Here is a 24,801-nt window from a genome sequence, read left to right as displayed (position 1 = left end):
TTCGGTGGTCTTGTAGAGATGACGCCTGTCCGGAGATCAGTGGGTCGTAGGGTCGAATCCTGCTCGAGTAAGCCCATGATTTCTTATCATGGGAACTACTAAAACACTGATCAATTCAGTGCTTATAACAGTCGGTTTAAGGCAATTTGTCAATCAGTTGCAATGAAAATAGCTCAACGGGAGAATTTCATGAATTCGATAAAAGAAAGTAGACATCTTTCAGTAGACACAGTAGTTTTCTAGGGCCTTCACCAAGATTAATGACCAGGGGCCGTATTCTGAGAGCTAATTAAGTGTCTGATTAGCACTTAATTACCGAATTGGTATTCTGAGAGCATGATTAAGTAGGGGGTATATTAACTACCATAGCAACAAGCGTTTTGGCGGGAAGGACCTACGCGTTTGCGCGTATCAATGCGCGTGCACCTCTGAGAGGACTTACTTCCTTAACCGAGGAGCGGTTGAATCTTGTTATCATGGTATCCGTAGAATTCAGAGAAAAAAAGAAATATAGCCGATCTTCGAGGAATTTTGTCATTTTATGTGAGCAAAGAGGTTGAGATCTTCGCGTGCGTAGGTGAGGGGTTGTAATCAAATACCGGAGTGTGCGCACGGAGCTCTTGGGTTGTAATGACAGGGGGCGTGGAGGAGCGCGCATTGAGGGCATATTTGCGCGTGTAATCATCATTTTGGCTTCTAACAACGCGTCTGATTGGATGGAATAACAATTAGATGGGAGGGACCTAAGATAATTACAGGGGACTTAATCATACCTTAATTACGTCCTCGGAATACCGATTTTGCCCATGATTAAGGGCCTATTAACTTCACGACTTAATCACGAAGTTAATTACAGACTTAATTACGACCTCAGAATACCACCCCAGGAATATTTTAACTGCTGTCGTTGTGCATGCGTAAGTGTGCATGTGTGCGTGCGTCTGTATGTGCATGAACGCGTGAAAGTGGACAAGATTTTTTTTTTGTACATTTTTTTTAAGTGTGTATCAAAATGCCAACTACATTTTCTTGGCATGTCTAGCCTACTGTGTGATCGATAGCCTATTTTATTTGGTACATAGTTACGACTTCTGATGCAGTATGAGCTTTTCATGTTACAAGCACAATTCAGCACAACAGCTGGAAATGAAAGAAGTCCACCAGAGTCTTGAAGTCCAGATAACTTACACATCTCTTCTTAATCTATGATTTACAAACCTGAAATTATCGTACATTAAATCTTTGTTGCTTAGTGATGTCTTACGATTAGGTATGTCGAGGATTGGTGGAGCTTCCAGAAAAAGCCAGGCGTGCGCCCGAGCCCTCACTGTGCCTTCGACGTCTGTCAGAACACAAGTATATTTCCCTTCGTCCTCGGGCTCAAGATTGCGCAAAATCAGACCACCGCCCGGTATCTGTATTCATGGCAGGAGATTAATTGTACATCATCTGCAGTTTTTTAGAAAGGCGACGAGACTCCTATACTACGAGACTAACAATAACAAGTTTGACATCAGCTATACAATGCTATCATTATACAAAGGACATAGAAGTATGTTTACAGACCTCAACCTGCTCAAGGACAGACGAATACTAATTGAAAAAGTATGACAGTGAAAGTATAGATACCTCGAAAAGTTTTGAAAATTGTTGTGCGGTAGCTTTATCATTAAAGAAAATATGTGAAGGTAGTAGGCCCATTCTCCATCAGGAGATGAAATCAATATCAAACATCGGAAGAAACTATCTGAAAATACAGCCGATGCGATTTATCATGACACGAGAACACACCAGTGATATATGGATGTTTATCGTGACATTAGGATGCAACAAACATTATTAGAATGTTGTCTAGCAATAAACCTTCTTTTTTTTTTTGCAGACATTTCCTAATGTGCTAGCGGCTGTAAGTCCCTTAGGTAAGTAGAGTTCCATGACATTTGCTCCTGCGACAATTGCTCCCACGAAACATAAAATCTACCCACAAACATAAATCGAACCCTAATTCCAATCCTCACATCAAAGTAACTCTAAAACCCTATCACAATCCTAACCCTAAATCCCAGCCTAACCCTAAGTCCTTGAAGAAAACAAGACTGGAGAAACTGTCGCGGGAGCAAAATGTCGTGTCACCGGTAAACAGAGATGACTATTCTGGCACTTCAAGAGGGCGCTGCCGCTTTTATCACAATTGTATGCTAATCATCCATTCTACGCATGTGATAGAAACCTGGATGAAAAACAAAAGTGCCTATCAGAACAGGTGACAAACACAGAAGCTCCTGAATACAACAAAACCGCTATCGTATCGTAGTGCTATACAAAATAATCCTGTGCATCATTTGTTTTATAAAATGGGTCGAAAACTAACAGCATTTTTCACGTAAATACCTTTGTGGGTCAATACCAGTCAGCTACATGTAGCACTCGCTCAAGAATCGATGTCCGAAGATGTTCGTCCTAAACATTTACGCACGTCGCACTCGGAAATCCCGCACATATAAGTACTGTACGTATAAGACTAAAGGGCTTTTTACACTTGTAAATTTTTGCTTAGCCCCGGACCAACGGTGGGGCTAAGGGGGGGCCTTAGCCCCACCGTTGGTACGGGACTATCCTTAGCCCACTTTCTGTTTACACTCGTTTTTGCCAAAGTGGGCTAGCCCCACCGATAGTACGGTACTATCTGGCCCTGCAAAATAGCAGGGGTTAGCACCGCAATTGCGGTGCTAGCACCGCAATTGCGGTGCCAAGCAAGTGAGTGTAAACAGAACGAAAAAATAATCCTGGGCTAAGCGACGGAGACGAAGTCCGACCCTCACTGACCAATCAGAAACGAGGTAATCAAGTGCTGCCGGTGCGTGCGTGTACTTGTACAGTACACAGCGTAATTATGAATATTCATGTGGTTTGGAAAGTCCGGGGCTAAGAAATACGAGTGTAAAAAGGTCAGTTTTCTCCTTAGCCCCGGACAAGAGATAGTACGGGACTAATTGGCGAGTGTAAAAAGCTGAAAAAATTGGTACGGGACTAACGATAGTCCTGGGTCAGAGAAAGTCCGGGGTTAAGAAACACAAGTGTAAAAAGCCCTTAAGAGTATACGTACGCCACACATGTTATGCACACAAGAAAGGCCGGCCGGCAGCCCGAACTAGAGGTTGTTTACAGGATTGACAGCGCGTGTAGTAGCGCGCGACGCACTTGTAACAACTGATTGAGTGCGCACTGCTAGTGTAAACATTGTTAGTGAGAAATTAATGCACGCACACGTGACTCATTTCAGCGCTTCCAATTGGCTATATTCTTGAACCCATTTTATAATCGCACATAATCTATCTAACGACTTAAGATAACATTACCCTGCTTGTTCTGTTTTTCAAGAATCCATATAGGGGCATTTTAAACCCTGAGCGTTGTGAGAACCTGTTGCCCAGATGGTTTTGCAATTTATTACCCGGAAGACTTTTACCATTGTATGAATCAAAATGAACTCATTGAGTTCAAATTATTCTTACATGGCAAACAGCCACTCGGATTACAGGGGTCTTGGACCCAACTTTATTCAAAAAAAAAAAAAGGAAACAAATTATACAGGTCTAACCTGTATGGCATCAGCATCTCCGATGGGGATTCTTTCGTCATCTTTGAACCACGTGACGTCATACGTTCGATCTTCAGGGCTGCATTCAAACAGATGTTGTTCGCCTTCTTCAGCGAAGGCATCTTCGGGTGCTTGGGCGAAAAAGCCAAGCATGTCGTAAGCTAGAAGGTACAGGAAGGAAGAACCGAACATGCATGTACTCGCTTTTAAATTTTGCAAGTCATTTCTCTGCCTAAGATTTTTTTCCGTGATAGGCTGTTACATTTCTGTAAAAATCATCCTTATTGGATAAGGGGAAGCGCAAGAGTACTTGGATTGAACATTATCACTAATATTGGTTGAATGATGCACACTAATTGGTATGTTTGCAAGGCAATAAAGAAACGTAGGGTTACCGTTGAATTTTATTTCGTATCAATACTTCTACTAGTGGTATTTCTTCACAAGTTGACGTTCCTAAACGATATAAGGACGCAAATCATGAAAATGTAATATCCTTGTTTATCTATCCCCCCCCCCCCCAGCAGTATTTCTGATTCATTCCTCCAGGAATGATGTTACATTTTCTACGAAAAAGCATACCTTGATCTATCGCTTCACATTAACGCTTTATAGATTTCAGAAAGGAAACGCGATTTAGGGGGTATCACACTCGATTTCGACATCAAGTTATCCAATCGAATTCCCTCTCTCATGGATACTCAAGTCCACTCGCTGGTACAGCAGACCACCTTCTGCCAACAGGACTACATGTATTTGCAGGGAGGCGTAGCTGCAGTATCTCGGGTCATGTTGCATCCTCCAGTGTCGTCTGCCAAAATCTACTTGAATTTCTCTTTTTCTACTTCTTCTCAGGTATATTCACCAAACTGAACCGCAATCAATAAAGACGTAATAGTTTGATTACCAATGGTGAAATTTCAAGACACATTTTTTTTTTCGTTCCTGCGAGTGAGCACGGCCTAATAAGAATAAAAGTAAACTTACTGATGCTCAGATCAGCTCTGAGACATTCGTTGCCATCCACCAAGGCCACGCATGCATACTGGCCTTCGTGTGTCAATTCGAATGCGGGTATGATGAGGAGGTCGTTGGTTGATTGGACGAAAATGCCCGGAACGCTGCCTAAAGTAGACAATAATTTACATGAAAATTAGTTGCTTTGAATACAATAAGATATTCCCCCAAGATGATGAATCTAAATATGATTGGAATATAACTTAAGTTCTTTGAAACACTGTAATCCATTGTCGTTACTGAAATATGATGGCATTGGATGGGACGGGGATTTTTATTCACTAAACATTGGTAGGCCTCATGCTCTACGTCCACACGCCACATCGATGTTCATCGGACTGAAAATGTCAATTTAGGTAAATGTGTAGAATTGCTAAGAATTATCGAGACATAATGCACAGAGATAGCAAATGTCGAAAGAGATACAGAGGTTAAAATACATTTGTCTTAAATTCCACATTGTCTCGTTTCTGCATGGTGAATTAGTCATTACATTTAAATACATTCATCAGATCAAGCTGGACTCGAAGAAACGCTGGGGATTGCTATGTGAATACATCAGTAAAGCAATCAATAAACCTCGTAAACATGCTATCAAATAATTGAACCGGCAATAGTCTAATTTAGAAAGAAAAAAATGTTTGATTATCTCAGAGAAGAGAAATAGTTGGGCAAATGTGACGTACAAAAGCGGAGAGAGAAAAGAGAATGACAAAAGAAGATAGAAGTTTCATAAAGATTTCATATCGAGAAGAAAAAGGTAAAGAGATAAAAAGTATTTAAGGTAACTGGACGAAATGCAGTAAAATTGTACTACCCAAAGCAAAAAGACAATGACAACCAATTGAAGATAATTTTACGACTTTCAAACCCAGTAAAGAGGAAACTTAAGGAGAACATGATTTCAATTTTTATGACAACATATTAATTGAATTACAACTTGTGATCACCTGATCGTAATCTGCGATCATCTTTGTACCACGCTATTTCGGCGTTAGGGTCGCTCACCACACAGTCCAGCTGGATCAAATCATTTTCAAAGCTCTGCTGACTGACAGGTCGGTCTAGGAACTCCATGTCTACATTGCAACTGCCTCCTGGTTCTTGAACTTGAGCGACTGACGATGGGAATTGTGATGAACATGGACGAAATTTAAAGTCCGTTGGTAGCATACAACGACCAGCCGTTTAAAGCTGTATATGCTATTTGTAGCATTTTCATACAACGATATTTTTCTCAACACTTTTTACGATTGGCTGTTAACCGGGTTCACTGCTTTATAGTAATATTGTGTGAGGGAAAAGGTTTTGCGTCAGCTTATATTCAAGTTCAGGTTCAACTTTATTTCCATTTCCATTGAATAAACAAAGAAAATAATATACAATACATTAACAGAACATATTTTTGACAATTTCAAAGAAAACGTACATGTGATCACGAGTAACAACAATATTGCCTCTTACTTCCACTTTTCTGCGCCTCTAAGTCAGGTTATGTTTTCTCCCTCTCTTTGTCATACTATAAAGATATCAGTAACCATGGTACAAGGGGAACAAAGTTGGCTTATACCAGTGTACAATAAAGATTATTGATGACATCCCAGTTTCCCTTACGCACGAGAAGACGGTTTTACTTTTCATAAAACATATAATTTTTCTCTGTCTCTGCTTTATGATTTCTTGGTATAATCATTTGTACACGTAAATGACTGTAGTATTGGTATGTAGTGTATCAACACACATTTTATATTTTTTAAAACAGATATTTCAGACGTATTTCAAAGCGTTGTTCTGATGCTACGCTTCTCATTTCTCTACCTTCTTCGCACGTCAGCTGAATCCCCAGCCAACCTACGGATGGTTCGCAGATTCGCCTCCCGCTCCCGCCCGTTCTCCTATAGCCTGGCTCGCATTCGTGGGTGCAGAGCGTGCCTGCGGTGAACGGAGGCGAACAGGGTCCAGCAATCGCGTGGTCCGGTGTGACAAGTGCCTCGCATTCTGGTTCTGTGTCGACAGAAACGGACAAGAGAAATGGAAACACTGGTTTATTAGACGCAAAGTTGGGTTTAATTGGTTCAATGAGTTAATTGTCACTTTCCCCCTCTTCTTTCATGTGGAATAAAAAATGATAGTAATAATATTATAAAAAAAAACAGTGGTAAAACTCAACAGCTCCTCAATTTTCATTTCCATAAAGTCCATAATGAAACAAGATTGGATTAATTATCATTATTATCAAAATGATTGTCACTTTACAGTGCGTGTAAAAAAAAAGGTAATCCAACTTTGGGCGCTATGACAAATGTCATGCATGACTCAGCATATGAACTTTAATAACAACAATGACAAACTGTACTTTTTCCAAGTTTGAGTGTCACATTCAGGAACAATGAATGTGTCACTGAATGAATGAGATCTGTCACTGAAAGTGGCCAAATTAGGCCAGCTGTACGAATGTAGGTTTGTGGTTAGAGTTTGTGTTTAGGGTTTCTTCTAACATTTTATGGTCCATAACCTTTAACATGGCTACCTGTCCGAAAACTTGGTCAGTCCTAAAAAGGCCAACTCACATAATAAATTTTTCTCTGTTCATATTCAACACATAGCTCGCAGCGACAAACCATGACTTGAATATGAAAACAGAAGAACGGGTAATGGGTTAGTCTTTGTGGGAGTGACCAAATTATCGACAGCGTGGCCATGTTGGAGGTAATGGACCATTAAAGGTGAGAAGAAACCCTAAACACAAACCTGCAGTCATGTAGGGTGACCTCTTGATTTGACAACTTTCATTAAGAGATCTCATCCAGCGAATTATTCATTGTTGCTTCATAATTATGTGACACTCAAACTCGGAAAAAGTGCAATTTGTCATGGTTGTCTTTAAAGTTGATGCGCTCAGTCATGCATGACATTTGTCAATATAATTAGGATTAATGGAAAAAAGAAGAGTTCCCCTTTCCTCACAACTAAAATTTAGCTCTCCATAAATGACAATGATGAAATAGTAGCCCTCCATAGTTGGAATATCTTTTTTGGTATTACAGCACTATAATGGAACTAATGGTGTCCTTGAAATAAGCAGTAACAGGAGGAGATCTGAGCTGAAGTCATACCTTTACAAAGTGAGTCTACGTCGACATCCCAGGCTCCTGACCCAAGACATCGTACCACGTCCACGGTGGCCACCTTGTTCTGTTCGCACTCGATGTCACAGACGCTGCCAGGTCTGACGTCACACCCTCCGGTCACTCGTCCCGACGGGAAGGCTCTGGGACACTCAATCAGTGCGTCTATAAAGTATAAAAATCAAAATATAAGACGCATTTCACACGTGGGCATCAATTTCCCTGCGTCTATTCAACACAAAACTAATAATGAAAAGATTAAACCTACCTTCCAACATGCCACGTTTAAGATGTTCCCAGGTTCAATCTAAGATTCATTTTTGTCATCACTAACAGAATTCAAAAGATAATGGACGACGTGGCTTATTCCAGTGCGCACCAGAATAATAAGTGTATGACATGCCATCGTGTTATTCTAAAAAAATGATGTGCTATAACGTAATATATTATGTACCACAGTCAGCATCATAAACGCTTTCTCAACTTTTGCAATAAAAGATATTAAAGTGAACAAGTTGAGAAATGACAATGTTCTAGCATTTTAACCTCAACCAGCAACATGCCATCTATCGGAAATATCGTTTTGTGGTTACTAAAAAACAACAACAACGAATTCGGCTGAACTAATCACGTTGTCATTCATCATATCTGTACTCAAACAAGGAATCTGGTAAAATATGGCAGAACAGTTGGTTGGTATAACAGCTGAGGAATGATTCAAGACATCTCATTAATTCTGGTTCAATTAGATATTGATAGTTCATGTGTAAAATGCTCATAACGGGCTAGTTTTGATGAACCACTCCATACAGACTCTTTCCCCTGAAAAGTAATAGATATTATTCCCACTTTCTACAACAATTCGTAATTTTTCACTATTGCCAGTCCGCTATTAATCCGATTCTCCTGGCCATTGCATGCTCATGACGTGCTTTCATGAGATTAAAAGATCATGGGGACAGCACTGCTGGTGAATATCCAATCAAGATATCGCCATTGTTATTTCTTAAGACATACCTAGCTGGCAGCCTCCATCTAGTCCCAGGTGGAATCCATCGGCGCATACACACTTGTTGTCTGAGATACCACTAGGTAGGCAGAGGCTACTTGGTGAACACCCGCCATTACCGAGGATACAGTTTGTAAACTCTATAAAATCACATAAATCACTGGTTAGAATTATGAGAACTAACATGTAGAAAGAAGGGACGCATCAGACGCGTTATATGCATTTTATGCGACGTGTGATATCATAATCCAAGACATACATATTGATATACCATCTTAGTTTCTCTTTCATCACTTATAGGACGACACAGTTTTCCCATTTGACTACTATACTATAACGCATAAAGTCGAAGAAGGTATTGCTTTGGTCGAACACGTTTGCCCAACGATGGGATAATTACTTTCTGCTCATTCTTTCGAGTGTATTTATAAACCTTATCACATCACAGCGTATAGAGCTAACGCTAAAACACACACAATATGACCAAGACATTTGAAATTCGAAAGAATTTAAGCGTATCTGGACAATACAATTCATGGAAAATAATCTTCTCTCTATATAGGTATACATTTACTTTCTATATAAAGTATGCTGGTATGTGACAAAGTAGGTATAGTAATTTGTTATGCTTTCGTCATTTACATATTCAAGGCACAATGGTTACACTGTAATACAGTTGCCAACTATCATATTGTGGTAAGAATGCTTCTGTGATACAACAGGACTACGATGAAAGGTTAATAAGGGAAGGGAAATTGCTTTACCGTTTTCCGGGTTGCTTGTGACAGCAAATAGGCCATTTGGTCTGATGTAGTCGCTGGGTCCTATGGTACGGTTGTTTCTACCGGTTGCTTTTTCTGCCCTCAGAATGCTCTGTTCTGTCCAATCCGCCCAGTAGATGAAGTCGCCAACGACAACCACACCGAAGCCATGCACGTCTCGACCGAAGTCGACAAGCTGACGACGACTTCGTCCGTTGAAGTCTGCAGTTTCCATCTTGTCGAGACCGGCGTCGACCCAGAAGAGGCGTTCAGCTATAGGGAACACGGATGCATTCAGTCACACTATCGTGAACAATTTGACAACTATATTTTTAAGGTAGACCAAAGGTGGACTTAAACAACTGATATGTATCCATTCAATGAATTTAAGCTTATCTTTATTTCTGATTATTTGTTGATTTCATATAAAATTGCATTACAGCACCGACTTGACGCAAGCAATGCAATATGTACTCAAATAATGATAAATAATAAATGATAAATAATAAATGTCAATTATAGATATCAAGTAACAAATACGTCATGAAATTCTGAAATGGCAAGAAGCATTTTTCTCAGAAGAGAGGAAATATTCGGACCCCCTCCCCCTGTACATCAACTCAATGTGTTCAGCTCATGTTTCAACATTTCAACATTTGCATGTTGATTTTACGCCACGCTATGGAAACAATGTATCACTCTCAGCATTGTCAGTTTCACCATATTATGTCAGTTTAGGCAGATTATATATCGTAAAAGCGGCTGAAATCAATTCAATTGAACAAAGTTTTAATTTACCTCATCACACATCACGCTGAACTTGAAATAAACTGTAGTAACTCAGATCTGAAAGTCGTATGTTCAATTTTTGTCAAATAAAGAGATGATTATTAATTTCAAATCAATGTTTTGGGGCAGTCAAGTTAATTCATGTCCAAAATTATTATGAATTTAATATTCTAGAGTAGTCTACAATATACTAAAAACTTATTGGGAGTTGCTGAGACATTTTGGTGGCAGTATTGTTGCTTAAGACTGATACTTAATGAGGTAATCCCTCTTGCAGTTCCATTAAGCTGTACTGGGATGAACTACACATGTGTTGTGGGAAGGTGTCATGGCATTGTTTCTCTTATTTACAATAACAGATTTCAATTTATCATAAAAGTTGCTCGTGTTTTTCTGGTTATGTTGGTGTTTTGGTTGTTTAGTTCTGCTAAGTTACTGTATGAAGTCATGTCCAGTCCAGTCACACTTTGGCTCACCTTGATAGTCGATAGCCAGGCCGTTGGGCCAGCGGAGACCACCCGAGATTATCACCCTCCGCGAGGAGCCATCCATGTAGGCGCGTTCGATGGACGGATTGGACCCCCAGTCAGTCCAAAACATAGTTCTACAAAGAATAGAACAAAGACAGCAAACCAATCGGGAATAAAACAATACTCCATAAATGAAATTGGTACTAGTACACACTCCTAAACCACGAGTCAGAAGTTAAAGGGATTGTATAGTATTGGAGGAGATGAGAATTGGGATTTTAACTCTTTGTGAGATACCAAGAAGCCACTTATGAAATAGTACAGAGCATACCAATTTAAGAGGAATTCAAAGCTTATCAGATGAAAATCGATTTTGGAATCACTAAGACATCCAAAAACAAAGTAAAACAAGGCGATCCCGCTTTTTTTATTAGGAATGCTCTTGTTTTCGGATATCTCAGCCATTTTAAAACCGATTTTCATCAAATAAACTTTGAATCCCTCTTGGAATTGCATGTTCTATCATATTTGATGAAAGATTTCTCATTATCTGACAGAAAATATTAGAAACAAACCGGAAGTTAGGTCACAACCAAAAGTATACGCTCCCTTTCAAAGAAAAGAAAAGAATAACGAACATGTTTTATACTGTATAGTCAAGCGTTTGGAGGTATGTGTCTGGGCAAGAAGGGGGAGGTGGAAACGCCTGTCTTTAGTTTCAAGCGCAGGATCTACTAGCATACATTACACGCATAATAGTGTGAAACTATACCCAAAGGACACATGACGTTTACCATTTTAAGGACTTATCTGATATGAATTAGACATTTTAAATGAAATATTTGCCCCCATTTCTTTGTCAATAGTAGATAGTTCTTGAGTGATGTGACTTTCAATTTTCTTGTCTCTACTGAATACAGACTCCGGCAAAATCATATTTGTTTCAAAGACATTTCGTCTCTGAATATACTGTTATCAATCTGATAAAATACTCGCAAATTTAAAGGGGCCTTGTATATTCCAGTTGCAAAGTGTCTAAGATATTATCCTTGTCCTGTTTACACATTCCATGCTGACACAAACAGATACCCAAATTGGCTAATGTATATCTACCCTTTTGCAGGATGAAGCACAAGCGCTCTAGGCTTTCCCAATCCGCGTATTAATGTTTTGTGATCTGAACCATCCAAACGGGACACTGAAAGAGTCTGCAACTCAAAGTCGGTCCAGTACAGTAGTCTGGAGCTAGAGTCTACAGCAATCCCATCAGGATCTGGATGTGAAATGTGACACATCAGAAAATGGTTTTACACTTTTAAAGGAATCATTTAAGAATTATGTATAACTGCACATAACATAACGAAGTGTTTCTTATACGCAACACAGCGGTCGATTTTCTTTCCTCCTGAATTTTCGGATATTTTTTAAAGCCATCTAGGTTTATATAAGCCTACCTAAATGCGACAAAAGAAACTTCAAGATCTATGTACATTATACATAACTTCAGGAAATCACAAAATTTACCAGTATTGCACGTAGATGATCCATTTAAAATGAATAACGGTTATAACAATAGATAATAGATGATTTTACTTTTAAGGAATGAGTTAGATGAAAAAAAAATATGCGTCAGCTCGAGCTGTATTTATAAATTCTCGAAGAATATTGACAGAGAAAAATCAAAGCTCTAAACAAGAGAGGGGAGGAGGAAAAAAAGACAAATGGAAATTGAAGCTGTGTGGAAGGAAATAGTTCACAAACACTCACGTTGCACTTCGGCGGATAGAATGACTTCCTGGCGCTGACCGTCCAATGAGCCACGGCTTATTGTCTTGGCAGCCACATCGGTCCAATACACCAGTCTGTCTACCGGGTCAAAGGTCACAGCTATTGGATTCTGGATTGATGTCAGCCTCAAAGCTTCTGGTTCAAAATTCGGGTCGGACATATCGACTTGGAAAATAGCCCGTCGATACGAGTCCGTAATCAAGAAGAAGTTATCCTCAGGCATATCGGCGATATCTACAGCAAGAGGAGCAAATGAATATAATGTGACTGTCCATTAAAACATACATACTTAGGCAGGCCTTATATAATACTAAACAGCTACATCCAATACTATTAGTCCATGGGCCAGTGTGGGACCCCCCTCCCCCCCCCCCCCCCCCATTAGGGACAATTTGAAATGATGTTTTCCGAATAGGCCCGACGACCAGTGATCAGAATCCACTTGTTGTTTTTTTTTCTTAGTGGTGGGTGTGGCCTCCAGAGCCGTTTCCATGGTAACGCTCAATGAAAATAATGGATTCTCATATAAATGCTTATAACTCTACATGGAAACACCCAAATCTCATGTAAATGATATCATATTAAAGTGCATAAAATTTCCTACACAATGATATATCACTCTTTGTGCTTCTTGAAAATTAAAGGTCATCTTTGAGGGTCAAAATGTTATTTTTTCACTTTTTCATCTAACATTGAATTAAGCAAAATACATCTAAAAAGCTATGGAATAAACAAAATACAAGAAAATAAATGGAAATTTTCCCAAAATAATCCACAATATATTTTTAAAGGTCTCTGAAAAAATAGCTTTGATTGGGACTTAAATCACAGAGATATGGACCTTTAAATATGACAAGAATAATGCAGGCGGATGAGTGATTGCACAACAAGAAAAGCGCCCTCCAGTGAGAAGTCCTGCACAATACCCATTGATTTTCATAGTTACAACACTTTTAGTAGAGCAGTTAAGCCGAAGAATTGTGCAAAATTTGACTGAAGCATGAAACTTTCACCATTATTAGTACATGCTATAAGATAAATTTTAAGATCGGGAGGTAAGTCTGAATTGACCTCTGATGACCTCCAGAGGTCAATGACCTCAAAATGTAAGAAAATTGATATTTTGCATCATTGGTTAATGATAAACACAGTAATGATGTACTGAAACCTAATTTTTGTCACAGTGAGATTGTCTTCATGTTTTAGAGGCCCCGCGAGCACACACACGCAAACGCACACACACACACACACACACACACACACACACACACATGATACATACGTCTAATCAATCATATTTAGTTCGTAGTTATCTTACGCCGGACAGAACAACACTCTCAAACAAACGGCTCTACCCCGAGGCGCACCTGATAAACATGACTTCCCATTGACGTCTAGGTGGTAGCCCAGTGAACACTTGCACACGTAGCCTTTGCTGCTCGATGGCGAGTTAAGACAAAGCTGATCACATCCTCCATTTCTGAAGCGACATGGATCTGTTTAACGGGGGAAATTACGAAGCAAAAACATTGTGATTATAATTGTCATCCATTTATGGCAAATCGTGGATGTTTTCACAGAGGTCATTAGCTGGATATTCATTTGATTATCTATAATGTGTATCATGAATGAAATCATCGTCACATTTGTAACCATCAATCATTTCATGTATTATCATTGCATAATGTTTTGTAGTTATTACGTCAATGCTACATAATATAATTATTTTGTTTCAATTTCTGAATGGTGGGCCTACATTGTATTATGAGGACTAGTAGACATATACCTTCCTAGAATTTCATTGACAATCAGGTAAAAAAAAAATTACATCGACAACCAACTAGGAAGCACGGTGGCCGAATCAGACAAATATTCAAATAGCATAGACCTAAACCCAATCACCTGACATTCTGTGCTATCTAGTGTCGGGTAATGGTCACCGTGTCGGACGGTCATAATACATCACGATGTAAGTGACAAACATATACGCACATAGTATCACGATTTCAGGAGTCAAAGCGTTAAACGCTTTTGTGAGTGAAAGGCGGCTGGACAAAGTTATCAAACTTGCAATATGATCAAACTTACGTTGTATCATCTTTTGCCTCGAATTAGCGTACGTGGTGATACCGAAGACCGCCTCGTCTCGTTTGAGGTAATTCTGTACCGTTTCTCCTGTTTCGCGGTTAGCTGCATATATTCCGTTACCTCTCCCTAGCTCCGTCCACAGAACGAAGTCCTGGAATTCGAACAACATGAAACGGAAACACTGCAATCTTGAACAATACAACATTATTCATCACTGCGGTAATGTTTATCATGCCATTAAGGTATTACATAAGAAATTACAGGCATAAAAAAATAAATGTGACCGCAAGACAGTCGATAACATTTTGCATTATCTATAGTTTAAATTTGAATCTTTATCCTTACGCATCTATGCATCGATCTATGAACAAATCAATAAAATAATGATGCCTTTGAACTAGAGTATTTGGCAATTATCAAATGATATCTCACGGATAGATGAAACTAACGGCTAATTAATCCACTCACCGTATACACCAAGTATCAGGAAACTATTATTTCACAGATTGATGAACTGTATGTTCATCGATCGGGAATGTTTCTTCATAATGAATAATGACATTAATATTATTATTACTATTATTATTTTGCAAACAGATACAATTAATCTCTCTGACTTTGTCTACATTTCTGACTATGAAAACTTCAAACACCCCACTCATGAAGAACAAGACAATATCAATGTACGGTTTTAAAGGCAAGATTTATTATTTACAGTTGAAACAAAAACCCAGCATTAGTGCTTTAAACTGGTTCTAAAATGTGAGTTAGGGATAGAAACAACCACAGTAAAAATTAGAATCTGTATAATCAATGTATAGCATTGTTAAATACACAAAATGTGAACAATAGTTATGATAAAAATGTTTCCAGACTAAACCGTCTATAGGTATGGTTTATTGAGAAAAATACTGGTATCTCCATAATATTTTAGGCTTCACTGCGAAAATTTTGTATGGTAGGATGTTTTGTGACACAACACCCCTACACATATGCATCAAAAGTGATATCTTGAACATTTTTAAAACCAGTGCTCCCAGAGGTAAACAGGACCTTTAATAGTCAATAGTAACAGTATGTTGTGGTAGAAATACTAGTAGTATAATAGAAGTAGTAGCAGTAGTAGTAGTAGTAGTAGGCCTATTATATACAAGAAATAGCAGCAGCAGCAGTTGTAGTAATAGTAGTAGTAGCAGGAGTAGTAGTAGTAGTAGTAGTACAAAGTAGTAGTAGTAGTAGTAGAAGTAGTAGTAATAGTACAAAGTAGTAGGAGAAGGTGGGGTAAGATGGGACACGGGGCAGGATGGGACAATGCGATAACTATCTAAGTAAGCATCAGAGGACACTATAATCTGCACTGATAAAAAGCACGCTGTCAGGAAGCCATCTTTACGCTCTGTGAAGGTGAGATTCTCTTGAGCTTTGGTGAACAAACGCAAAAATTGATATCGATGACGGCAGAATTTCTGAGGTTATGAAATGTATAGTATCCCTGGCATAATATGAAGAAAGTTAGAACGTTGATATCGTGTGGTTTTTTATAGTATATACATCAAGTTTATTTCACAAAATGTAGGCAGACTGTATGTCATTGCATGTATTGTGTAGAACTGAGAAGTGTAGTGTGTGTGTGCATGGGGCAGGATGGGCGGGTGTCCCATCTTGCCCCATCATATTTGATAAGGTTAATGTATATGTTTTATTCTTTTTTCAGTTTCGGAATGGTCCGGAATTACAAAAGAAAGAGCGACCGTTTCAAGTGGAACACGGAAATATGCGTCTTCATTGTTTGTCCCATCGTGCCCCACAATTGTGGGGCAGGATGGGACAAATTTGACTATTTTGAGATGGCTATTACGTAAAATAAAAGTAGGCAATTAAGATGATATTACGTGTGATAGTGTTGCTTTACACAATCTTTGTAAATCCTGTTTCATGTGGAAGTTTGTGACGTAATATTTGAAATAAAGCACATTTAGTGAAATGTGGCCCATCCTGCCCCACGTTCCCCTAGTAGTAGTAGTAGTAGTAGTAGTGGAAAAGGCAGTAGTAGCAGTAGTACTGGTAGTAGTGGAAGTGGCGGTGTTCAGAAGTATATTAGCAGTATAGTACACGGCAGTACTAGCAATTATGGTTCGGTGAAGCATATAGCAATAGAATACATGTAGTAATCATTAATGTTCATAACCAGCGCAACCGGGTTGATTGGGGATTTTGTTAGAGAAGTGGCATCGAAAAATGTGAAAACTTTCTTGTTAAAACTGCTTGATATACAAGATAGAATATCATCATATTACACACACGCCGAAATAGCAATACATAAAAGCTTCCTTGAATATGTAAACACATAAATTATTCAAATTAGACTTATCATTGTGATATATCATATCCGACATTCAAATAAATGGGAAGGAAAATAGAGCGAACCGACGAGTCAAGTAACGATGTTCAAAGATGAGGAAATTACTATGGCAGATAATAATCAAAATGGTAACAGTAATCACCTTATACAATGCTATGTCAAAGAAGATGGCTCCCGGTTTCCTGAGAATTTGTCTTCGGTTGTTTCCATTGTAGTCCATACTACTGATTGTACCCATTAGCAGATCTCCGTAGTACAATCTAACAATCAAACAAAATAACGTCTTTATTTGACGATGTCCTAGAGTCTCATGAATAATAAAAAAGAAGTATTCACATGTTTTACGACATATATGGAAATAGCAAAATCTCGTCAATACCGAAAATTTGTTTTAGTTCCTACATTATAACCTTGATATATAATTCATGTTGTCAGTAACAGGCTGAGAGAATGCATACTTCTCATTAGACAAAAATAGAAATTTCTGAATCCTCTTTATAATGTCTTCGTATCATTATTATAACAATCTCGGCACCATTGTTGTAGCCTTCCTATCCAATGACGGTGCGCGGATTTAGCCCAGACTTTAAAATTCATTACTTTTTATCAGGGTTTCCAGATCTTTTCAAACTTCACTTAATTATATTCTCTTTTTCTTTCTGCAGTCACTGAATGCATATGATTTAGGGGTTGAAATATTCTTTTGGTACCTTTGCTTGTCGTAGTCGATGGCGAGTCCACCTGGCCTGAACAGCGGAAGACCGATGAGAGAAGAAAGCAGGACAACTCGATCTGACCCATCAAGACCGGCTCGCTCAATCTGTGCCGGAGGGCCGAACTCTGTCCAGAACATCAGTCTGTTATGGAAATATGTCATATGCAGAGACACAATCAGGTGCACGTACTTCACTTAAAGTACTTCAAGTTACGATTCATTATGTAAGTATGTACATCTAGGTCTGATATGTCTTGATTATATTGATACTGACAGTAAAACATTAATACCTTTATTTATACGACTTGCTATAGATTGATACAAAAATGATAACTAATAGGCATGCATGTCAAAATGGTAATGAAACCTATCAATGAATCAGTGAATATATTTGGCAATCTGTAAACAACACGAATACCTCAGTTAACTTTACTTAAAAAATAAAGAAAAAAATTGAAGTTTTAGAAATATACAAGTGACTGTTCTCATAACTCACTTTCTCTCTGGATCGATAGCGATACTCCGCGGCTTGGTCACATCGTCTTGGAGCAGAGTTGTCCTGTGTGATCCGTCGTACTTGGAGACTTCGATTGTACCACGGGGGTTGTCTGTCCAATACACGTGTTTGGTCGACCAATCAACTGCCACACCTAATTGGTTTCCAATACACAAGGAGAATAGATCAACAGCATAAGACTCTACGCTCACAACAAATTTTTGCGACGGAACGAAATCGACTGACAGCAGCAAGGCTTATATTTTAAGAGATAGTAGATGGAAATCGTGTCAATAAGCAATAACATGATAAAGCAAACGTAATAACCAATCAGAAATAACATTGTCAAATAATTCTCACACACAATTTAGTTGATTGCTGTAGATGCAATATATAATACTGACTAGGCGTGAAGTTCAAGCCGAACGTGATGATAAAGACATTAACAATTAGTCTAAGAATCGGACACTCACCAAGAGAACATGATAGAATAATTGTCAGACAAAGAGATGCTTTGTAAACCTTGCATATAGGCTGTCATAGGGCTGGAATGATAAACCAGTGTATGAACAGAGTACAAAATAATAACTATAAAATAATGTTTCAATATACTATGGACTGGAGCACTTACCCTTCACGCGTTATCAGGGTTGTGAAGCGGGAACTGCTACACCAAAGTGACTAACGGTTCATAATGAATGATCGTGACGAGCAAAATACACTTTAAGCACCAAATGTATTGTTCTTACAGAAATTCCGCGTTCAGCTGAACATACCTTCGACTGACTTAATTCCACCGGTAATAGCTCTCACTGGAGCACCCTGTCGCAAAGTTCCTTTAGATAGGCCCTTGCTTCTAACATCACTGAAGAACACGAAGCCCTCTTCCAAATCCACTGCCATGGCAACAACGTGCTGCTGCCCACTGAGAAAGCAGGACACGTTGAAGTTGGTGCCAGAACCGATTCTCATATTGGGGAAGTTGACAGGATAGCGACACAGCTTCGTTTGAGATGCCACAAAGAGCTGTGGCGGGTCGATGGTGCCCTCTACATTAAGAAATCACAACAAAAAAGTTTAGATTTTAAATCATAAACCTGGCATTTGAATTCCTTTGAGTCACCTCTCCTATTCTGTTTTCTTCAGAGTCGTATATATGCGCTTATTATAATTTATAAGAACCTTTCTCTTTCCATTCCTTTTTCTAATCACAGTGTGTGCATCCATTTCCTCCAAGCAGATTTTTCTCTCTTTTCAAAAAAAAAAATAATCTAGCAAAAATACTTCTGTGAAGAATCGTTGTCATTGGCAACTAATATGCCGGCTTATATTATACACTTGTTTCAATCTCCAGTTCCCATCTAGCTCTGTGTTTATAAGGTTTATCAATATCTCATCTGCTTGATTGTCAATATGGGAATACACCTGTTTCAACGACAAAGACAGTGTCAGTATACCCGTAGATGCAGTTGATATATGGTTTTCGGCAAATGCAGTGTAACTCTCTTCGGCAACTGCCATGGCATACCTGGCAACGTTAGGGTTTTAACAATGGCATGACCATCTAAAGAAATAAATCACTACCGAAGAGGCTACCCTGGATAAAGAAGACCATAATTATTATCATTATTGCCATCATTATTTATTACCTTTATCGATATAATTATTTGTATTACTACCCCTCCTGTATACCCTACACAAATTCAAATAAGAAATGTTTCAACTATTTTCCTTTGAACAGCAAAACGACTGATGAATAAATATTCATGCTAAGATATATGTGCTGAAGATGAAAAGATTGAAAGTGTATATACCTTGAATGTGTCACGGACCGATCAAATGAAGAATGGATTTTATCCACATTCCACTTTTACACTTATTCTACATCATTTTATCCTTTATTATCGTGTCATGTAATGATCATGAATTTATTATGATGTACTTATATTTCACGATGATATGTTCAACTGAAAAGTGGAGGGTGTCACCCACCTACCACTTTTGCTATGCATTCCTATGTGCCCTCGCTACCGGAGATACATTTGCAATATAATCAAACTTATACGTTGTACAATCTTTTGCCTCGAATCAGCTACATGGTGATACCGTAGACCATCTAGTTTTTAGTGTTATTTATGGTAAGCGTAATATTTGAGTGTACAAGTTGCATCAATTACAGTCACAAACATAATTATGTAACCGTACATCAAAAAACCGACATAAAGTCGCATGCACTAATTATGTATTAAGACTCAAAATAAGTGAAATGGGTCAACACAGCCAATCTTGAGTTTTTCATATTTTCTGAAAGAACAAGTCTTCTATTTCATATTAAAGGTTGGGATCATAAAACGAACAGGAAGTTGTGCTTTAAGCAGTTTTTCTCGAACATTTTTGATGGAATGGTGTGATTAGACGTTTCTCATAGAGTCCTCTTTTCATTTTTAAAAAAGACCTGTCCATACTCTTTACTTTCAACTCCTATACCTTTGGAAAACATGTTGCTCCTGCGTTGAAAGTTGGCATTAATCATCTTGCAGAATGTGTTGATAAAGCATATTCAATTTCAGCTTAATCTGATAATCCCTTCATTGCTGTTGCTCTGCTGGGTAACATCTTGTTTTTTCTTCCTTTCATCGCACAGCTAGCACGGCTTGGTAAAGATTAAGCGCTTAAATAGACCCTGTACTTCAGAGCCTCTTTTCTCAGTTCACACTTTCCAGGGTATGTGCTTTCTTTCCAGTATTGGGATAGGTTAGGAGAATCCATTTGAATTGAGTAATATATCACTTAAAACCTAAAGTCTGTTCTTTCAGAATATGCTCTAAACTACAAAATTCATGACTTGCGACTTTTGTTGGTTTTGTGATGCAGGGTCACATATGCCCATGAAAAATGTTCCTGCAAAGGATAAAGACCACTAGCTGTGATCGAGTCACCTTTACCTGTGTTTACGAATCATCGTCATCAAAAGAATCACTAACACAAATATCACTATCGGCATCATATTTCATGACTTCTCCTCGTTTACTTTTCTTTTTCTGTTTTGCTTTCCTGGCTAGAACTCGCCCTTACCCTTCGCGCACGTGTGTCCGTCCGCTGAGAGTAGACGTCCGTTCTCACATAGACAGCTGTATCCATTAGGTCCGCCTCCAACGCACATGAAACCACATGGATTACTACTACATGGGGCTACGGGATAGGAAAGGAAACGGTACGTGTTCAAGACAATCTTTGATTGTATTACTAAGCACATCAGGTAAATTTAGCACTGCTTCTCCATCTTTCTTGGTTTCATTCCACTGTCGCTTTCAAGTTGGCAATAGAAATATTGGTTGTTGGATGTTTTCATTCATCTTTAATGTTTAGTCTACGTTACGAGAGAATGTATTATCTTTAGAAGGTGACACACCATAAACACTATCGTAGGATGTAAATTATGCTTCTTTGACACATTATGCTATCATTGATGGCAGTTATTGATATTCTTTCAGGAGATGAAAATAGTGTGTACAGCCAAATGTATGACCAACTTACAGTACTGGGGAGGTTGTACATCCGGGTCATAGATTGCGACTCCGTAGGGCGTGGCTTCGAGGTTGATTGTAACAAGGTTATTACCGGTGTTTTTATTTATGATGTACAAGGAGTTTCGAGCTTTTCCGGTCACATAGATGTAATCCTGCGTTGGAAAAAAAATAAATGAAAGAATTTTATCATGGTGGCAGTTGAGTATTCTTCTCAAACATGTACTAACAATAGTTCATGAGAGCAACGATGCCACATTAGGGCACCATGAAATATTCTGAATTCTATGTATGTTCGTGTGATACTAATTGTCATTATGAATGAAGGAAAGAGTTTTACCCATGTTTTTCTCTTAAGTATGTGATGGAAATGTCTTCGCGGCCAGGGAGAATGGAAATAGTCTCCGCAAAGCGAACATGTTCGATTCTCGCGCCATTCCCCGGAGTTCCAGGAGACGTCTCGGAGAAGTCGCAGGGACGTCTCCGCAACCAGCGAGGCTCGAGTTGCCACAGGTCGTCATCTAGTCTCCATGCCAATGAAATACCGACTTTACCAAACGCTTGTTTTTGTATACGGCAAAATTCAAATTGATAGCCCATGAATGCCAATGTTATACATTTGTTATACCATTGCTGTTAGTAATGTGCATGTATATTCTTCAATCGCAATATGTCTCCTTTATTCATGTCTTTATTTCTCTCTGAAGGACAGGCTTCTACCGTTGGTGGAGAGCGCCCTTTTACGCACGGGTGTTGTCAGTGTATAGGTCTGGCTTATTACCTCAAACAAGGCGACGCCATGGAAGCGATTGTCTCCATTCGTCTCGAGCAGTCGTCGGCGGTTCTGTCCATCGAAGTCACACACTTCCACGCGGTTATTAGACGGGTCAGCATCAACCCAGTAGACGCTGTGTGAAGGTGACGTTCAGGGTAAGATGGTTTTAAATACATGAACTTCCATTCTATTTGTAATTGTTGATAGAGATGATACTTTTTAATACTTTTACTTTTTCTTCATAAAAGTAAATTACCAATTAAAACAAACTAAAACCGAAAATCTTCGTTTTGACGTGAATGCACCCCGGACCATTCTGAATTATCAGATACATGTATCTATAATTTCTTTAGACTTAAGAAATGTGTGGGGATATATTATTTTGTCTTGTGTTTGAAAGTCAGAATATTGCAATGAGAGCGTTTTTTTATGACAAACCAACATGCGGCCCGCGGTAGCTGGAATTAAAAAAACATGAATGCCCAATGATACATCTCCCGTGCAAATTCCTAACAAAACAAATAGAAAATATGGCCACGCGTTCACGAGAAGTGTGACGGATCAACAATGTAACACAGTTGAATCAAAAGTATGGGAGGTTGTTTTTTTTTATCCCAGAATATACAATTAATGAAGGAAGCATAATATATTTCATTATTCACTAATGTTTAAGAAGCAAACTTGCAATGATTTCGTTTCTTAGGGAAAATGCATGTATAATTATGTATTGCTGTGAAGCATCATGTGGTAATGTATTTGATAAGAATATTGAGTATAAATTTAAATGCCTTTTCAATTCAAATGATGATATAAGGTCTTTTGACTTGCTTTGATCAAATTGACATATTTTAATCATCTTAATGTCTTGTTTGGAATGAAGCATTTTCAATTGCTATTTTCCGATATCATATGCCTGGTGTCCCATAGGCAATGGGCAAAATTCTCAAAGGTAATATTTTAACGAACGTACAGATTTGTGTCGTGGTCAATGGAGATCCCATAAGGGCGGTGAATGTCAGTCGTAACCAGTTCAATCCGGTTATCGCCGGCTAGCGTACTTCGTTCCAATTTAGGCTGTGAGCCAGCGTCAGCCCAGAACATAAGTCTGCGTGCAAAACAACAAAAATATGCTGGTCAGAATTTAGAGAAAGCCCAGCGAAGTCTTCTCTTGCTGACCTTGTAAACAGATTTTAGTTAAATGCACACAGGTTAGAATATCATTAAATATAATTATCATCATACATTATCGGAAACCTTTTGCGATCGATTCAGAAATTTTGTGTCAGGTAGAAATTCATCAGTGTTAGACTGGCAAATACAAAGATAAAGATTTTAATGAAGAGAAAAAAAGGTCAAAATTTCCCATACTGATAAAAATCATGGGAGTAAATAAAGACAACATTTCGATCATGCATCAAAGAACCTTAATTTTTAAATGTTGAGCTGTAACATCTAGTGTGAATGGCATATGTACTAACAGGGGACATCGAGAAACAGCAATGTCGGCCTCAACTAAAACGAGAGTTAGCACCCCATTACAACGTATTTACCATGGGCGTAAATCCCGGGGGGGATGGGGGGGGGATATATCCCCCCCCCCCCCACTTTTGAAGGAGGGGGATGGCCTGTACAAATATCCCCCCTGAAATTCTCCCATGAAAAATATGTAGGAACAAAAAAAAAAAAAAAGAAATGTGGCGAAATTGATTTCAGCATGATGGATTATTGCATAGCCTATAATCTAGGCGGAGAAATATTTTAAACATAATGATGCAGCGAGGTAATTGTCTTTGCCAAGCGATACATCTGATGCGGCGAGACTACGAACAGTGGACACATCTACCGCGTCCGTTAGGCGCCACGATCGGTGGCAGTTTTTTTTCCGTGTAAGAAGACTGCCACCGATTTAAAAAAAAAAGAAAACAACGACAAACAACTGGATCATAGGCGGTGTATTCGCGCGCATCCACTGTTCTTAGTCTCGTCGCATCAGACCAGCTGCATCCCCACCTAGGTTATAGGCTACATACTGTAATGCATGAGCCATGACGTTCGCACGCCCGCCTCGTGACGAGAGCATACTGCTGGACAGTGCTAGCAGCGCTCGCGTACTTCTCTCGCACGCCAATGCATGTAGAGCAATATCGACCGTAATGCATGCTTCGGATATTGAACTACTAGACTAGCCACACAACCAGATGGCAACCAGCTGCATGCAACCCAGGGAGGTGCTCTTCCCACCTCCTTGATGCAACACAGTCTGTAGGGCTGCTGC

At 38.9% G+C, this 24,801-nt stretch overlaps 1 protein-coding gene across 1 annotated transcript in view; it reads right to left on the bottom strand.

The window, feature by feature from the left end:
- LOC139744202 (uncharacterized) overlaps positions 1–24,801 on the bottom strand; it is a 47,051-nt gene that overhangs the window by 11,283 nt on the left and 10,967 nt on the right. Inside the window, exons 7-27 of the mRNA XM_071654653.1 lie at positions 23,497–23,631; positions 22,533–22,659; positions 21,762–21,906; positions 21,300–21,416; positions 19,001–19,273; positions 18,225–18,378; positions 17,724–17,870; positions 17,156–17,273; positions 14,652–14,802; positions 13,931–14,059; positions 12,543–12,797; positions 11,889–12,048; positions 10,782–10,909; positions 9,520–9,789; positions 8,764–8,895; positions 7,735–7,911; positions 6,437–6,622; positions 5,569–5,736; positions 4,589–4,726; positions 3,602–3,762; positions 1,265–1,415 (exon numbers count right to left, since the gene is read on the bottom strand). Coding sequence (XP_071510754.1) covers positions 1,265–1,415; positions 3,602–3,762; positions 4,589–4,726; positions 5,569–5,736; positions 6,437–6,622; positions 7,735–7,911; positions 8,764–8,895; positions 9,520–9,789; positions 10,782–10,909; positions 11,889–12,048; positions 12,543–12,797; positions 13,931–14,059; positions 14,652–14,802; positions 17,156–17,273; positions 17,724–17,870; positions 18,225–18,378; positions 19,001–19,273; positions 21,300–21,416; positions 21,762–21,906; positions 22,533–22,659; positions 23,497–23,631 — 3,422 coding nt within the window. The remainder of the gene's footprint in view (positions 1–1,264; positions 1,416–3,601; positions 3,763–4,588; positions 4,727–5,568; positions 5,737–6,436; positions 6,623–7,734; positions 7,912–8,763; positions 8,896–9,519; positions 9,790–10,781; positions 10,910–11,888; positions 12,049–12,542; positions 12,798–13,930; positions 14,060–14,651; positions 14,803–17,155; positions 17,274–17,723; positions 17,871–18,224; positions 18,379–19,000; positions 19,274–21,299; positions 21,417–21,761; positions 21,907–22,532; positions 22,660–23,496; positions 23,632–24,801) is intronic.

This window comes from Diadema antillarum, unplaced genomic scaffold (assembly GCF_040938485.1).
Source record: "Diadema antillarum isolate AM-2024a unplaced genomic scaffold, OU_Dant_1.0 seq00001146_RagTag, whole genome shotgun sequence".
Lineage (NCBI taxonomy): Eukaryota > Metazoa > Echinodermata > Echinoidea > Diadematoida > Diadematidae > Diadema > Diadema antillarum.
Note: the sequence above shows the minus strand (reverse complement) of the source record. Positions and strands in the feature narration are given on the sequence as shown.